Below are 19,287 nucleotides of genomic sequence, written 5' to 3' on the forward strand. Positions count from 1 at the left end.
TTCATTGTCTAGTAGCATGTTATTTAACCTCCACGTATTTGTGGTCTTTCTGGATTCTTTCCTCTGGTTGACTTCTAATTTCAAGAATTTTTGGTCAGAAAAGATGCATGGTATGCCTTCGGTCTTCTGAATTTGTTGAGGCTTGTTTTGTGGCCTAAAAGGTGATCTATTTTGGAGAATGTCCCATGTACACTTGCAAAAGAATGTGTATTCTGTGGCTTTAGGATGGAATGTTCTGACAATATCTATTAAATCCATCAGATCCAGTGTGTCATTCAAACCTGCTGTTTCCTTGTTGATTTTCTGTTTAGATGATGTTTCTGTGGATGTATATGGAGTGTTAAAGTCCCCCACTACTTTTGTATTATTATCACTTAGTTCCTGTATGTTTGTTATTAACTGTCTTGTGTATTTAAGTGTTCCCATGTTGGGTGTATAAACATTTACAATTGTTATATCTTCTTGTTGGATTTTCACTTTTATGATTATATAGTGTCCTTCTTTGTCTCGTTATAGTCTTTGTTTTAAAACTTATTTTTCCCAATATTAAGTATTACTATTCTGGCTTTCTTTTGACATCCATTTGTATGATGTTTCTCTGTCCCCTCACTTTCAATCTTCAGGTGTCTTTTGGTCTATAATGAGTCTTTTGTGGGCAGTATATAGATGGGTCTTATCTTTTTTTTTTTAATTTTTTTATTTTAATAAACATATAATGTATTTTTATCCCCAGGGGTACAGGTCTGTGAATCGCTAGGTTTACACATTTCACAGCACTCATCATAGCCCATACCCTCCCCAATGTCCATTTCCCCCCACCACCCTCTCCTGTCCCCCCTCCCCCCCGCAACCCTCAGTCTGTTTCTTGAGATTGAGTCTTTTATGGTTTGTCTCCCTCCCAATCCCATCTTTTCATTTTTTCTTTTCCTACCTCCCCCCAACCCCCCCGGCCTTGCATCTCCACTTCCTCATATCAAAGAGATCATATGATAGTTGTCTTTCTCCGATTGACTTATTTCGCTAACCATGATACCCTCTAGTTCCATCCACGTCGTCGCAAATGGCAAGATTTCATGTCTTTTGATGGCTGCATAGTATTCCATTGTGTATATATACCACATCTTCTTGATCCATTCATCTGTTGATGGACATCTAGGCTCTTTCCACTGTTTGGCTATTGTGGACATTGCTGCTATAAACATTCGGGTGCACGTGCCCCTTCAGAGCACCACGTTTGTATCTTTAGGATATATACCCAGGAGTGCAATTGCTGGGTCGTAGGGTAGCTCTATTTTCAATTTTTTGAGGAACCTCCACACTGTTTTCCAGAGTGGTTGCACCAGCTTGCATTCCCACCAGCAGTGTAGGAGGGTTCCCCTCTCTCCGCATCCTCGCCAGCATCTGTCATTTCTTGACTTGTTCATTTTAGCCATTCTGACTGGTGTGAGGTGGTATCTCATTGTGGTTTTGATTTGTATTTCCCTGATGCCGAGTGATGTGGAGCATTTTTTCATGTGTCTGTTGGCCATCTGGATGTCTTCTTTGCAGAAATGTCTGTTCATGTCCTCTGCCCATTTCTTGACTGGATTATTTGTTCTTTGGGTATTGAGTTTGATAAGCTCTTTATAGATTTTGGATACTAGCCCTTTATCTGATATGTCATTTGCAAATATCTTCTCCCATTCTGTCAGTTGTCTTTTGGTTTTGTTCACTGTTTCCTTTGCTGTGCAAAAGCTTTTGATCTTGATGAAATCCCAATAGTTCATTTTTGCCCTTGCTTCTATTGCCTTTGGCGATGTTCCTAGGAAGAAGTTGCTGCGGTTGAAGTCAAAGAGGTTGCTGCCTGCATTCTCCTCAAGGATTTTGATAGATTCCTTTCTCACATTGAGGTCCTTCATCCATTTTGAGTCTATTTTCGTGTGTGGTGTAAGGAAATGGTCCAATTTCATTTTTCTGCATGTGGCCGTCCAATTTTCCCAGCACCATTTGTTGAAGAGGCTGTCTTTTTTCCATTGGATATTCTTTCCTGCTTTGTCGAAGATTAGTTGACCATAGAGTTGAGGGTCTATTTCTGGGCTCTCTATTCTGTTCCATTGGTCTATATGTCTGTTTTTGTGCCAGTCCCATACTGTCTTGATGATGACAGCTTTGTAATAGAGCTTGAAGTCTGGAATTGTGATGCCACCGACTTTGGCTTTCTTTTTCAATATTCCTTTGGCTATTCGAGGTCTTTTCTGGTTCCATATAAATTTTAGGATTATTTGTTCTATTTCTTTAAAAAAAAATGGGTGGGATTTTGATAGGGATTGCATTAAATGTGTAGATTGCTTTAGGTAGAATAGACATTTTCACAATATTTGTTCTTCCAATCCATGAGCATGGAATATTTTTCCATTTCTTTGTGTCTTCCTCAATTTCTTTCATGAATACTTTATAGTTTTCTGAGTATAGATTCTTTGCCTCTTTGGTTAGATTTATTCCTAGGTATCTTATGGTTTTGGGTACGATTGTAAATGGGACTGACTCCTCAATTTCCCTTTCTTCTGTCTTGTTGTTAGTGTAAAGAAATGCGACTGATTTCTGTGCATTGACTTTATATCCTGACACTTTACTGAATTCCTGTATAAGTTCTAGCAGTTTTGGAGTGGAGCCTTTTGGGTTTTCCACATATAGTATCATGTCATCTGCAAAGAGTGATAGTTTGACTTCTTCTTTGCCAATTTGGATGCCTTTAATTTCTTTTTGTTGTCTGATTGCTGAGGCTAGGACTTCTAGTACTATGTTTAACAGCAGTGGTGATAACGGACATCCCTGCCGTGTTCCTGACCTTAGCGGAAAAGCTTTCAGTTTTTCTCCATTGAGAATGATATTTGCGGTGGGTTTTTCATAGATGGCTTTGATAATATTGAGGTATGTGCCTTCTATCCCTACACTTTGAAGAGTTTTAATCAGGAAGGGATGCTGCACTTTGTCAAACGCTTTTTCAGCATCTATTGAGAGTATCATATGGTTCTTACTCTTTCTTTTATTAATGTATTGTATCACATTGATGGATTTGCGGATATTGAACCAACCTTACAGCCCTGGAATAAATCCCACTTGGTCGTGGTGAATAATCCTTTTAATGTACTGTTGGATCCTATTGGCCAGTATTTTGGTGAGAATTTTCGCATCTGTGTTCATCAAGGATATTGGTCTGTAATTCTCTTTTTTGGTGGGATCCTTGTCTGGTTTTGGGATCAAGGTGATGCTGGCCTCATAGAATGAGTTTGGAAGTTTTCCTTCCATTTCTATTTTTTGGAACAGTTTCAGGAGAATAGAAATTAATTCTTCTTTAAATGTTTGGTAGTATTCCCCTGGGAAGCCGTCTGGTCCTGGACTTTTGTTTGTTTGGAGATTTTTGATGACTGTTTCAATCTCCTTACTGGTTATGGGTCTGTTCAGGTTATCTATTTCTTCCTGGTTCAACTGTGGTAGTTTATACGTCTCTAGAAATGTATCCATTTCTTCCAGATTGTCAAATTTGTTGGCGTAGAGTTGCTCGTAGTATGTTCTTATAATTGTTTGTATTTCTTTGGTGTTGGTTGTGATCTCTCCTCTTTCATTCATGATTTTATTTATTTGCGTCCTTTCTCTTTTCTTTTTGATAAGTCTGGCCAGGGGCTTATCAATCTTATTAATTCTTTCAAAGAACCAGCTCCTAGTTTTGTTGATTTGTTCTATTGTTTTTTTAGTTTCTATTTCATTGATTTCTGCTCTGATCTTTATGATTTCTCTTCTCCTGCTGGGTTTAGGCTTTCTTTGTTGTTCTCTCTCCAGCTCCTTTAGGTGTAGGGTTAGGTTGTGTATTTGAGACCTTTCTTGTTTCTTGAGAAAGGCTTGCACCGCTATATATTTTCCTCTCAGGACTGCCTTTGTTGTGTCCCACAGATTTTGAACCGTTGTGTTTTCATTATCATTTGTTTCCATGAATTTTTTCAATTCTTCTTTAATTTCCTGGTTGACCCATTCATTTTTTAGAAGGATGCTGTTTAGTCTCCATGTATTTGCGTTCTTTCCAAATTTCCTCTTGTGATTGAGTTCTAGCTTCAGAGCATTGTGGTCTGAAAATATGCAGGGAATGATCTCAATCTTTTGGTACCGATTGAGACCTGATTTATGACCCAGGATGTGGTCTATTCTGGAGAATGTTCCATGTGCACTAGAGAAGAATGTGTATTCAGTTGCTTTGGGATGGAATGTTCTGAATATATCTGTGATGTCCATCTGGTCCAGTGTGTCATTTAAGGCCTTTATTTCCTTATTGATCTTTTGCTTAGATGATCTGTCCATTTCAGTGAGGGGAGTGTTAAAGTCCCCTGCTATTATTGTATTACTGTTGATGTATTTCTTTGATTTTGTTATTAATTGGTTTATATAGTTGGCTGCTCCCATGTTAGGGGCATAGATATTTAAGATTGTTAGGTCTTCTTGTTGGACAGACCCTTTGAGTATGATATAGTGTCCTTCCTCATCTCTTATTATAGTCTTTGGCTTAAAATCTAATTGATCTGATATAAGGATTGCCACCCCAGCTTTCTTCTGATGTCCATTAGCATGGTACATTGTTTTCCACCCCCTCACTTTAAATCTGGAGGTGTCTTCGGGTCTCAAATGAGTTTCTTGTAGGCAGCATATTGATGGCTTTTGTTTTTTTATCCATTCTGATACCCTGTGTCTTTTGATTGGGGCATTGAGCCCATTAACATTCAGGGTAACTATTGAGAGATATGAATTTAGTGCCATTGTATTGCCTGTAAGGTGACTGTTACTGTATATTGTCTCTGTTTCTTTCTGATCTACTACTTTTAGGGTCTCTCTTTGCTTAGAGGACCCCTTTCAATATTTCCTGTAGAGCTGGTTTGGTGTTTGCAAATTCTTTCAGCTTTTGTTTGTCCTGGAAGCTCTTTATCTCTCCTTCTATTTTCAATGATAGCCTAGCCGGATATAGTATTCTTGGCTGCATGTTTTTCTCATTTAGTGCTCTGAATATATCATGCCAGTTCTTTCTGGCCTGCCAGGTCTCTGTGGATAGGTCCGCTGCCAATCTAATGTTTTTACCCTTGTATGTTACAGACTTCTTTTCTCGGGCTGCTTTCAGGATTTTCTCTTTGTTGCTAAGACTTGTAAATTTTACTATCAGGTGACGAGGTGTGGACCTATTTTTATTGATTTTGAGGGGCGTTCTTAGCATCTCCTGGATTTTGATGTTTGTTCCCTTTGCCATATTAGGGAAATTCTCTCCAGTAATTGTCTCCAATATACCTTCTGCTCCCCTCTCTCTTTCTTCTTCTTCTGGAATCCCAATTATTCTAATGTTGTGTCGTCTTATGGTGTCGCTTATCTCTCTAATTCTCTCCTCGTGGTCCAGTATTTGTTTGTCTCTCTTTTGCTCAGCTTCTTTATTCTCTGTCATTTGGTCTTCTATGTCACTAATTCTTTCTTCTGCCTCATTTATCCTAGCAGTGAGAGCTTCCATTTTTGATTGCACCTCATTAATAGCTTTTTTGATTTCAACTTGGTTAGATTTTAGTTCTTTTATTTCTCCAGAAAGGGCTTTTATCTCTCCGGAGAGGGTTTCTCTAATATCGTCTATGCCTTTTTCGAGCCCGGCTAGAACCTTGAGAATTGTCATTCTGAACTCTAGATCTGTCATGTTACCAATGTCCGTATTGATTAGGTCTCCAGCCTTCGGTACGGCCTCTTGTTCTTTTTTTTGAGGTGAGTTTTTCTGCCTTGTCATTTTGTCCAGATAAGATTTGCTTTCTCCCGCTGTGGAATTCCGCTGTTCTTGGTGACTGACGTTGGTCTTGGATGGGTTTCTTGTTGATCTTCTGGGGGAGGGGCCTGTTGTAGTGATTCTCAAGTGTCTTTGCCTCAGGCGGAATTGCACCGCCCTTGCCAGGGGCTGGGCTAAGCAATCCACTCAGGTTTGCTTTCGGGAGCTTTTGTTCCCTGAGCGCTTTCCGTAGAGTTCCGGAGGACGGGACTGAAGATGGCGGCCTCCCAATCTCTCGGCCGGGAGGAGCCTAGAGCTTGGGGTTCCGCTCCCCAGTGCGCTCTCAGAGCAAAGCGCCCAACCGCGCCGCCTCCCTGGCCTGCGGTTGCGCCTTGAGGAAAGCAGTCAATTGCTGGAACCTGGAGAAAAGCTCCAGGTGGCTTCTGTCTCCGTGGCCTCCACCCGCGCTCCGAGCCCACCCAGCCTGCGACCGGCACAAGGTAACCCCGGGCTTAGAGCTCACTCCTCGGCTTTGTCACTGTAGCCGGCTTCCCCGCTCTAAAACCTGCGAGCTCTGCAGCACTCAGACACCCCCAGTCCTTCTGTGACCCCGCGGGACCTGGGGTTATGCTGACCCCGCCTGGGTTTCCCCCCGGTTTAGCTTCTGGAGCGATGTCTCCCAGTGGAGCCGACTTTTAAAAGTCCCGATTTTGTGCTCCGTCGCTCAGCCGCTTGCCGGGTGCCGGCCCCTCCCCCCGGGGTCTATCTTCCCGTCACTTTGGATTCACTTCTCCGCAGGTCCTACCTTTCAGAAAGTGATCTATTCTCTGTTTCTAGAATTGTTGCTCTTCTTCTCTTCGATTTCCCGTTGGATTTGTAGGTATTCACAATGGTTAGATAAGCTGTCTAGCTGATCTCCTGCTACCCGATGTCGTCTCAGCCTGCTACTTCTCCGCCATCTTGACTCCTCTGGTCTTATCTTTTTTTTATCCATTCTGTCACACTATGTCTTTTTATTGGAGGATTTAATCCATTTACATTCAAAGTAATTATTGATAGCTATGTATTTATTTTTGTTACCTATTTTGTGGTTGTGTCTGAAGATTTTCTCTGACATTTTCTTGTCTTTCTTTCACGGTTTGCTGTTTTTCTTTAGTGATATATTTGGATTCCTTTCTCTTTTTTTGCATATTTATTAGTAATTTTGATTTGTGATTACCTTTAGATTTGTATATAACATCTTCTGCATATGGCACTCTATTTAAAGTTGATGGTCACTTAAGTTCAAACCCATTCTTTAGTCTTGTCCCCACTTATTAGGTATATGGGTTCATATTTTACATCCTATTATTTTGTGAGTTCCTTGACTGATATTTTACAAAAGCACTCATTTTTACTGCTTTTGTGTTTCCTACCTCATGCTGTCACTTTTGGTCTTTCCTTTCCACTCAGAGTCCCCTTCAATATTTCTTGCAGGGCTGGTTTTTTTTTTTTTTTTTTAAGATTTTATTTATTTATTTGACAGACGGAGATCACAAGTAGACAGAGAGGCAGGCAGAGAGAGAGGAGGAAGCAGGCTCCCCGCTGAGTGGAGAGCCTGATATGGGGCTTGATCCCAGGACCCTGGGATCATGACTTGAGCTGAAGGCAGAGGCTTTATTTAACCCACTGAGCCACCCAGGCGCCCCTCTTGCAGGGCTGGTTTAATGATCATAACTCCTTTAGGTTTTGTTTGTCTGGGAAACTCTTTATCTCTTCTATTCTGAATGATAGTCTTTTTTTTTTTTTTTAAGATTTTATTTACTTATTTATTTGACAGAGAGAGAGATCACAAGTAGGCAGAGAGGCAGGCAGAGGGAGAGGGGGAAGCAGGCTTCCTGCTGAGCAGAGAGCCCGATGCGGGACTCGATCCCAGAACCCTGAGACCATGACCTGAGCCCAAGGCAGAGGCTTAACCCACTGAACCACCCAGGTATACCCTGACTGATAGTCTTGCTGGATAGAGTACTCTTGGTTGCAGATTTTTCCCATTCAGCACTTTGAATATATCATGCCACTCTGTTCTGGCCTGCCAAGTTTCTGCCAAAAAATATCCCCTGACAACCTTATGGGATTTCCCTTGCTTATCTGTAACTGTCTTCCTCTACCTTGCTGCTTTTAAAAGTTTTTCTTTATCACTATATTTTGCCATTTTAATTGTGATATGCCTTGGTGTGGGTCTGCTTTTATTGATTTTGTTGGGGATCCTCTGTGCCTACTGGATCTGGATATCTGTTTCTGTTCCCAGATTAGGGAAGTTTTCAGCTATTATTTCTTCAAGTAAATTTTCTGCTCCCCCTTCTCTCTCCTTCTTCTGAGACTCCTATAATATTAATGCTATTACATTTGATGGAGTCACTGAGTTCCTTAAGTGTGTATTCTCATTTTGCATAATTCTTTTTTCTTTCTTTTATTCATCTTTATATACTTTCCATTACTCAGTCTTCTAGGTCATTAAACCATTCCTCTTCTTCTTCCAGCCACCTTTTCATTGCTTCAAATGTGCTTCTAATCTCGTGTATTGTACTCTTCATCTCTGATTGGTTCTTTTTTTATCTCTGTAGTAAGGGTCTCACTGATGTCTTCCACTCTTTTCTCAAGTCCAGTCAGTATCCTTATAATCATTGCTTTAAATACACCACCAGGTATATTACTGTTTTGCTTAGATCTCTGGCTGTGGCCTTGTCCTTTTTTTCATTTGGGACAATTTGTTCTGTCTTCTCATTTTGTCTAAGTCTCTGCTTGTTTTTCTGTGTTAGGAAAGTCAACTACATCTTCTGTTCTTAAGTGTAATGGCCTTATGAATAAGAGATCCTGTAGTGTTCCCTGTTTCCCAGGGCCTAGCACTTCAGAGAGTGTTTTCAATGTGTGCTTCATACGCTCTGCTATTTCATCTTAGCCACTTTATCCTTCAGACCTGTCATCTGCAGAGATGCTCTTTGCCTGTTGTGGGCAGTGTTTAGTCTGACCTGAATGTGGCACATTTAACTAGGTGTGCTCTGGTCTGCTTGTGAAGTGAGACCTGTTTTCACTGCTGCTGGAACCGAGGCCCTATAAAACTCCTGGGTCATGAGATGCAATGTTGAAAGGGGTTGTCTTTTGGGGGTGGGCACTCACCATGATTGGACTGAGGCAAGTGTGACTGGGAAGGGCAGTTTTGCTGGAGTTGGGGGAGAGGGTAGTGTAAGCAAGTTGGGTAGCAAGTGTCAGTGCTGAGCTGGTTGCCACAGGTGGCCCTGTGCTTATGCTGGTGGCAGGAGAGGGAAATGGCGCCTTCTAATTCCTTTGTTCCCAGAGCGGTCTCTCCGTGAATGTTGCCTCTCTGGGACATGCTCTGAGGTGAATAAAATAACCTTCCCACTATGTGCCTTAGGTGCTATTCAGATTGCTGTTTCCACACTCTATGGCTGTACATCCGTGGGCTGCTTGCCCTGCCTTCTCTCCAGGAACAGTGCAGCGCCCTCAGGGCTCTATCTCAGCCAAGCCTGCTGACCCTTAAAACTCCAGGGTTTAAGCCCCACTTGCTCCTTGCAAGAAGTTGTGAAATTAGGCCCCTCTTGCTTTCTCAGCCAGTTGCTATGGGGACCTGTCTTCCCACACACTCCACCGTGTGCCAGCCCATCCCTTGCCCCTTTCTGTGATCTTGACTTCTTCCCCCACCCCAGGGGCCATGACCTGTCTCTCTTCCAAACCACATCTCTGCAATTCCCACTTTCCTCAGTGTGACCTCTCAATCTTCAGCGTGGAGCCTGTTCTGCCAGTCTCCTGGTTGACTTCTGGAGCACTTAGGATGATTTGACTGCCATCAGTCACATTTGTGGGATGAAGTGAGCACAGGGTCCTCTCATTCTTTTGCCACCCCTCATTGAAAGGGAAACTGCAATTTAATGAGTTTTAATCAGTGCATACACCTGTGTAAGCCACATCTCTATTATTTTATTTATTTATTTTTTTTAAAGATTTTTAAAATTTATTTCACAGAGAGAGAGACAGCAAGAGAGGGAATACAAGCAGGGGGAGTGAGAGAGGGAGAAGCAGGCTTCTTGCTGAACAGGGAGCCCAGTGCGGGGCTCAGTCCCAGGACCCTAGGATCATGACCTGAGGTGAAGGCAGATGCTCTACTGAACCACACAAGCACCGCTACATCTCTGTTATTTTCAGCACTCCAGAAATTTCCCCTGTACTCCTTCCTAGTCAGTCACTTACCCCTTCAAGAGGCATAAAGTTATCCAATCTTTTTCACCATAGAGATTTTTTTCTAGAATTTCATGTAAATGTAATCACGGTATTGTCTTTTGTGTATTATTTTTTGTGTGTGTCTGACTTTCTGTCAGTATAGTGCCTGAGATTCATTTATGTTGTTGCCTGTATCAATAGTTTACTTGTTTTTATCACTGAATAGTATTGCATTGTGTAATTATAAACAATTTGTTTATCCATTTCACTGTTAATAGGCATTTGAGTTATTTCCAGTTTGAGCTAATATGAATAAAGTTGCTAATTTTCTGTTGGACATAGGTTTTCATTTGTCTTATGTAAGTACCTAGGAGTGGAATTACTAGGTTATAGGTGAGATAATTTTCTTTTATATGTTTAAATAATGTTGACATTTAATGTTATTAACTATTCTATGCTGAATCCATTGACAATACTTTTATCTACAGTTTGGCTTTAAGAGCTGAGTGATGACATTTATATTATCTTGACAATTTTTCATGGTGGGTCAAAGAGCATGCCAGGATAATATTTTCTTCTTTTTAGGGCCATTAACATTGCACTCTTTCCACCTTTTGCACTCCCCATCTCCCCTTCTTCCTTCTTGGACTGGTTGTCACCTACTCGTCCATCAGGCCTCACCTCAGACTCTTTTCCTCCTAGAAGTCCACCCTGACCTTCCCAGTGAGATGGGTGAGATGGGTGAGATGACCCTCTAAGAACTCCTTCATTTCCTTCTATCATGATTTGTGTCATCCAGCTTTGTGAACATTGGTTTATATGTCCCTCTTCACTTTTTTATTGTGAGCTCTTAGAGAACAAAAATTATTTTACTATTTTTCTTTGCATATCTATTCTCTAAGCATGTTTGACTTAATAGTTCCTCAGCAAATGTTGGTTCATTGAATAATTAAAAGTGATGTAATTTACTCAAGGTCCATAGTGAGTTAAAGGTAGAACAAAAATTTGAAGCTTTGCTTTTTAAATTAATTGTTTTCCTCCTAATTTTTTGGGTTAAGGATTTTTTTAAGCTGAAATAAAATAAAACATTTTCCAGAATTATTTTAGATAAAGAGAGGCACTAGTAAATCCCTAGATGTAAGATGTTAAGTATCCCAGAGACATATAGTTGGGACCAGTGGTGGTATCGTTTTCTGTGCAAGTGGACAGCAGAACCTGTGAGTTCAGAATCTCAAGAGAGCTTGTGGAGTGAAGGCAGGTAAAAGGTGAGAGTAGGACCCATGAGGATGAGGATCTTTGGCGATATTGAGCGCCTTCCCAAGGGCTGCTCTTCCTAATGAGGACAGAGCACTGGCATCAATTACAGCAATCGATAACAATACAATTTTACCCACAATCTACATTTAGGTCACTTTGCCAGATTCTTCAGTATCCATGGTAACAAGTTGACCAACTAATTCCATACCTAGATTATACTTGGGGGGAAGGAGTTGCAAAATGTACAATAGTATTCATAGACAGACATGTGTGGGCAATAATATTATTGTCAGTCACTGTCAAACAAAACAAACTTTCTTATTGTTTTCTTCCCCAGCCATTGTTCTAAGTGATATTTCAGCTATATTATAAAAGCTGGGATGGTACCATGTTCAGTATTCTTTAATTCATGTTGAGATTGAAATGGAATTCTAGCTGTTAAGAATTGCAGAGTGGGACCAAACAAAACAAAACAACAACAAAAAGACCCAAAAATGTTAAGTCTGATGCCTAAGCTTCTGATCAATTTAAACTCTATCATCTGACTTTTATTTATCATATTTTTCTAGACTGCAGAAAGGTTGACTAAGACACATTAGTGAGGTTGTTAATAATAGTAAATCCAGTTTTCCTGGGTTCAACCAGAATGTATTTATTTTTCCTTAGAGCAGCAGTAGTACCAGTGAAGCAAAATTTTTTTAATTCAATCTCTCTGCTATGTTTAAAATAAATAATCACAAGTCTTGATTATTGGACTGGTTTTTATCTTTTCTCAGAGTTAAAACCTTCCCCTCTAGCCTTCCATTTGTTTTCTTTTTCCCTTCTGCTTGCCTTTCTTTTTTTGGATTCAGCCAAGTTTCCTAAGTCATGTTGATTATAGATTGGAATCTGATTGCATGTGTAGGATATATTTATGATTATAAAACATTTTTAAAATCTGATACGCAAAGACTTTTAGCAAAACTTAGTCAACCCTCTTTCAATTAGTGTAGCAGAGAGTGTCACAAAATTAATCCAAAAAAGCAAATTGTATGCTTTAATTTTTTACAGGACAATTATTTTTCATTTCCCAAAGTGGTAAATAACTTAAAACAGTAGGAAAATTGATTGGTCACTTTCAGCAGGATCACAAATTAGTTTGCTGATTAAAAAAAAATCAATTACCATAAAAATATTGATGAAAATACTTGGCATCTTTGTAGTACTTTCCACCAAATTTTGCAGACATGAACTATGCTACTTCAAACCCTATAAATGCAGTTAGTACTATATCTATATTAATAAATACACAGTATTAAAAATAAATATTACTTTCAAAAATGAGTAAGGATCCTGTTCTTTCCAAGTAGAGAGAGATAAAATTGAGCTAGGAAGCTACATTTTTTGTTTGTATATGTAGATATAACCTGATTTATTAGTCAGAACTGTTCTTTTTTCTCTTCTTTCAGACTATCTTGGAAGGCGAATTATGAGTTAGGAAGCACAGAGGGGGCCAACCCAAGGTAAGCTCCAGCTTTGCCTGTAATCAGATTAAGTAACATCCTCATGTTTTAATTGCCTCTTTAAGCATCTCCCTTGATTATTGGTAAATTGCTCCAGGCCATCAAGAGAATATATTTTATAGGGCCTGGCTTCCATGAATATCAATCATGACTTTCTTCAAATTAAGAGAGGTATTTATGAATTGGTTTTTTGGTGATCATTATGTGAGATATTTGTCTAAAGACTTCATATGGAAGGGATATAGACATTAGATCCTATATATTTCAGCTGCTTTTCTTCATGTACCCTTCCTTTGAGATTTTTTTCTAGTATATTCTTTTTTCAATAAAGAAGTAATTACACTTATATTTTTAACATTAATGACATAAATTTAAGTTTTGAAATGTTGGGAAATAGATTGGTCTATATTATAACCAATATTAGAGGAATTGCCAGGGACAGGTATAATGATAGTCATTGGTGAAGAATAGGGGTTACACCTTTATTGAACCTGAAAATATTCTCTGTTGTGATACATATCAAATAGAATATTTAATTCACATAATGATTTGATCTCTGTACTGAGAAGCCAATGGAAATAAATGGGAAGATAATTTGGGAAGAATTGTGGGGTCATTTCAAAGAAGGGTCTTACTAACAATTGAAAATCCTCTATACCTTGATCTTACCAGTCCTGTTAATTCTCAAGTTTGAGTAAAACTCCATTATACATATCCAGTGTCCTATTCCTCAGTTACTGTTTCTGGAGTTCACTCTCTCTATACTACTAATCTAAATTCTGTGAAACCTTTAATGTACTTTGGTAGATTTTTAATTGATCTATAGTTGGTTTCGTTCAGTAAATCTGATAGTAAATCCCTCTGTCACATCAGGTAGAAGACAGAGAGTCAGACATATCTAGTTGAGTCCCATGAGTACTACCAAAGGGCAAAATCATTGTATATGAAGGTGGAGGGCACATTTCAGGGATCAGTCCTAGTAAGGACCCAAATCATAGCTCAGACAGTGAGATCAAAGTCACAACTTCAAACACAGTACCAGATGGAGAGTGGAAATTGAACAATAAATCAGTAAAAAATTATCTGGAAAATCCCCACATATTCGGAATTTAAACAACACATTCTAAATAATTTATGGGTGAAAGAAGAAATCACAAGAAAATTTGGAAAACATTTTGAACTGAGTGAAAATGAACATACAATATAAAAACTTGTTGGATGAAACCAAAGCAATGCTTATAGACAAATTTATAACATTATATGCTTATATAAGATGAGAAGAAAGGTCTCAAGTCAATGATCTTAAAAAACCTGAAAAAGAAGACCAAATTTAGCTCAAGATAAGCAGGAGGAAGGAAATAATGAAGATAAGACCAGAAATGACTGAAAGAGTAAACAGAAAAACAATAGAGAAAAATCAGTGAAGTTAAAAACTGTTTCTTTTGAAAGATTAAAAATATTGATAAGACTTTACCCAGATTGAGCAAGGAAAAAGAAAGGGAGAAAACACTGATAACCAATATTACAAATGGAAAAGGGAACCTAACTACAGATCCAACAAATTAGATTATGTGCTTTACACATTCAACGAGCCTATCCTTAATTTGGTTTCCATTAGCACCGGCATATAAAGGATAATAAAGGTATATTATGAGCAATTTATATGAAATTGACAAACTCCTTAAAGAGACCCAAACCACCAAAGCTCACTGAAGAAGAAACAGAATACATGAATAGCCCAAAATCTATAAAAGTAATTAAATTTGTATTTATTTAGCTGGGTCCAAACTAGATTCAAAGCTATTGTGCAATAAGATGGTCAAGACTGTTGAACAAAAGCTCTCCTACTGTTCTACCTATTCATTTTAAAATGTCTCTTTGAACTCATCCAACCAGTTTTCTGTCCCTCTGGACTTTGAGGAGAAGTATTCCCAGTCACTGATTCCCAAATATACTTGGTTTTATTCATGCAAGCAAGATGATAGGAATAAAGTGAGTCATAGAAAACTTCACAGAGGAAATAAAATTTGATTTGCTTACTAAAGGATAAGGAGAAAAGGTTGTACAGCAGTGGTAGTGCTATGCTAGAACATTCTTGATAGATGTCCATAATGACTTCCATCCAGCGGAAGGACTTCAAAAATGGAAACTATAGCCTAGAGTGCTGCATTTCTACATGTGGAAAGCTGTTGGAAACCAAGATTAAATAGAGACTCAGTAAATACCCAAGAAACATAATTTACTGTGGAAAGGTTTATTTTCCTGTAAGGATAATTTGGTCAGATCAAGATTTTGAGGAAGATTCTTAAAAAGTTATCAGGGGATTGAACAACAAATTCTAACATGGATAAATGACTAGCTTGGGACCTCAAATAAAAGAAGAATAAATAAGCATTTTCTAATAGTGCAAATAGTGGGATTACCTGGGATCAGTACCAGAATTGGGTTTATTTAAAATTTTTATAGATGAGTGAAAACTTCAAATTTATGAATGATACATTTTTTTCTAGATGGAAGGATGCCAGGTACATGGAAAATCTGAGGCAGTGTCTCAGAGGCAGAGAGTTAAAGGACAGGAAAGTGTCAAATGAGCTTCTTTCTGACAAACATAAGTTATTACACATTTATGTAAAAATAATTCAAACTGTGTTCATAAAATGATGAGTTTCAGTAACACTTCCAAAAAAGAATTCAGAAGTCAGTGTAGGCTATTCCTATTCTGTTTCTGAAAAGAATATTAAATACATAGAAAAAGAGGATAAAATATATTTTTGTGTGTGCTTGTGAATTTATTTTAACATCATTAGAAATGTTCCTCAAGTTCCAACAAGTGTCACCAGGTACCATAAATTGCCTAGAAATGACACAGTATTACATTATTCTTAAGATTCCATTAAATTACAGAAATAAGGAGTCATCATTTTAAGAAATCCAACAAAGAGTATCTTTGAGTAGATGGCAGTGTTGAAGCACAGGTTGTAATTTGTAATTACAACTATGAGTATAGTCACATATTTACGTCTTGATTTTAGTCAGCATGAAATAATTATGTGTTCCAGATTGGAATGCATTCAAAGTTCTGTTTAAAAAGTTGATGCAGATTTCCCACTTTGCTCTAAGAAAAATCTGCTCCTAATATTATGTTCCCCTCTGGCATGCCATAAATGGACACCCTAGAGATCAGAATAGCTAATAAGTAGAACAACTTAAGAATAGCTTCTCACAATTCAAACTGGAACAAATGTGAGATCCACATAGCAGCAACCAAATATATGCTTCCCCAAATCATATATCACACATTTAAGCTTTGAGTATATCCTATTAACAAATTCAGGTTTGATCCTCTCTGTGGGCTTTAGTAATAAGTTTAAGAAGTGAAAATGGCTTTACAAAATCAAGAAAACTAAGTAGAATATTAAACAAAGAACATTTAACCCACACTTTCCTCATGGAATATGATAGCCATAATTTTTCTTTGGTTTAGGCCTCATACAACTGAATGCAGCATTTAGGTAAGCATAACAAGCCTTTCTAGATTTTCTTTCATCTTTTTTCAGCAGTTCGTACGTTTATGATTTTTTTTTTTAATTTTATTTATTTGACAGACAGATCACAAGTAGGCAGAGAGGCAGGCAGAGAGAGAAGGGAGGAAGCAGGCTCCCTGCTGAGCAGAGAGCCCGATGCGGGGCTCGATCCCAGGACGCTAGGATCATGACCTGAGCCGAAGGCAGCGGCTTTAACCCACTGAGCCACCCAGGTGCCCCACGTTTATGATTTTACATTAAAAAAATCATACTTGAAAATTGCTTTCATGGCTACTTCTTCAGATAGGTCCATGCTTATGTCAGGCAGTAAAAATAGTGAATGTTCATGCGATAGGGTGGGACACAGGAGATTGAATTCATGATGACAATTACAGGTGATAAAATGCTTGTTTTCCCAATGAATCGTGGAACACTATATCAAAAACTAATGATGTATTGTATGGTGACAACATAACACAATAAAAAAATGGAAATAAAGAACTCTTAGAAGCACACCACATATTTTATGTATATGTTGACATATCATATATATGTGTGTGTGTGTGTGTGTGTATACATATAGTCATTATTCATATCAAATTTAAATTTGTTTTTGCCATTTTTCAAAATAAGTCAGTATCATAAAATTAAAAAAAAAAACAACAAAATTCTTGTTTTCCTGCTCAGAATTCTAGGGGATTCACTATTCAGTTGCCCCACCCCTTACTCCAAATTCCTTCACCTTCATATACTAAGAGGTTTGTGTACTTCTTAGAAGTTCTTGAGGAAGGAACTTGGTCTCAGAGTAGTTTGGGTCCCATAGGAAATAGGCTGAATTTATTAAATATAAGAGCACAAACATTCTATAGGTTTTACTAAAATGTCTTCTAGTTCAGTGGATTAACTCAGGTAATCTCTAAAGAATCTCAGATAAGGGTCTTTCGTGAACACCCATAAAAGATCTCTGATAGTGACTGGGCTTGTTCTGAGTAGGAGAAATAATGAATAGATCTGTGTGAAGTAAGTGATTCATGTTTCTGACTTCACTTCTTGTATTACATACTCAATGATCTATGATGACGTAGCTCAGCAGAGATCATTAAACTTAGGTGCTATTGGAGATGAGCATTGTTGGGTAGGGAAATGTGCCCAGGACTCGGAATGACTGCTGCACGTGAGTCCTGGCTTAGGCATGTGCCCTGGAGAAGTTCTCTGAACCAGTATAAGTCTCCTCATTTGCAGATAGGGGTAATATCCACAATAACAACATGTCTATGGAAAATACTGTTTGAAAATACTTTGTAATCTGTAAAGCACTCTTCTAATGTTCATTATTGATATTGTCCTTGTATTTGATAACAATGCTCATGCTGCTGCTATTTCCCAGGCCAGTGTTCAGCTTGCCTTGGGATGGATTCTGAATTGTTTGAAGTGGACAATGACTGGCATTTTATCATACCCTTCTGCTTTCTATGTACATGTTGTCTAGAAGTACATAGTGTAAAAATGCTTGGCAAGGATCCAATCATTTTTTCAAGATCTGGGGCCAAGTTTCTCTTTCACATCCTGCAGCACTAACGTAAGCTTAGATTCCCCTTAGATTCTCTACATATATGTAGAGAATATCTCTACATATCTCTCTACAGATATGTAGAATATCTCTACATATATCTCTAGAGTCCTGCCTTTAATCTGTTTCAATCCTTTTGTGAATACGTTATATTCACAAGAAAGAGTTGATATTTTCCAGATCATCACAGCTGCAAGTACCAAATATGCAGAATAACACTTTGTCTCCATAATACATCTTTTTTTTCCTTTTTAAAGATTTATTTTGATACAGTGTTCCATGAGTCATTGTTTGTGTATAACACCCAGTGTCATGGAACACTGCATCAAAAACTAATGATGTACTGTAGATGACCATTATAACACAATAATAAAGAAAAAAAAAGGGTGCAGATAATTAAATTGATTTGTCCATTTAAAAAATAACCTATAAAACAAGAAAAAAATTATTTGAGAGAGAGAAAAAGAGAGAGAGAACATGTGAGTGGGGAGAAAGGGCAGAAAGAGAGGGAGAGAAATCCTAAAGCAAACTCCCCATTGAGTGCAGAGCCTGACTCTGGCTTGATCCCAGGACCCTGAGATCATGACCTGAGCTAAAATCAAGAGTTGGACACTCAACTGACTGAGCCACCCAGGCACCCCTCCATAGTATATAGTATCTTTATGTATGAGCCAGAGCTATTCAGGCCAAGACCTAGGTCTTGTCCTCTATGTGTTCCTTTGTTTGCTAGAAAAGCTTTCTCAAAGTAAGGGATCAGAACCCAAGGGAAAAGTGCAGATCAGTGGAGAACACAATGGAGAGCTCAATGCCCCTGTCCTTTCTAGCTCCTCTGCGTAGGGCCATTACATCTCTGATTATTTCTATGTGGTATCCTTGCACAAACAGAGTTTTAGAGAGGCAACTTGACAGAAACTCATACTCTGTGTACACACACGTGCATTTACATATATGTAGATGTGTATAAATGAATGAATTGTGTATTAGTATTTATTTAATCATTAAGTACATTATCTTTGACCTTGAGGAATTTACTGTCTTAAAGAATGGAGATAAAAATATGCAATGGAAGAGTGCCCGGCTGGCTCAGTCAGAAGAGTGTATAACTCTTGATCTTGGGGTTAGGAGTTTGAGCCCCATGTTAGGTGTAGAGATGACATAAATAAATAAAACTTTAAAAAATATGCAATGGATGCAAATGCTTTGATAATCTGGATGTTCTTAAATACAGATACACACATGGATTATCCAAATGTTTCATGTTTTATGTTTTACTGAGTGTATACCATGTGCCAGGATTAATTTAAGCTCCTCACACATGTTGATGCAGTTAATCCTCCCAGCGCTTTCATTAAGTAGGTACCTTTTATATATACATAAATGACAGGTACTACAATATATTCAGCTTATAAAGGAGGACAGGTGCTAAATTACACAGAGGTTAAGGACTTTGTCCAAGGTCAT

At 38.4% G+C, this 19,287-nt stretch overlaps 1 protein-coding gene across 1 annotated transcript in view; it reads left to right on the plus strand.

The window, feature by feature from the left end:
• LOC308347079 (uncharacterized protein) overlaps positions 1-19,287 on the plus strand; it is a gene marked incomplete at its 5' end in the record, with an annotated part of 318,527 nt that overhangs the window by 31,414 nt on the left and 267,826 nt on the right. The window contains one exon of the mRNA XM_080810237.1: positions 12,679-12,732. Coding sequence (XP_080666363.1) covers positions 12,679-12,732 — 54 coding nt within the window. The remainder of the gene's footprint in view (positions 1-12,678; positions 12,733-19,287) is intronic.

Source organism: Martes martes (genome assembly GCF_963455335.1).
Source record: "Martes martes genome assembly, chromosome: 8".
Classification (NCBI taxonomy): domain Eukaryota; kingdom Metazoa; phylum Chordata; class Mammalia; order Carnivora; family Mustelidae; genus Martes; species Martes martes.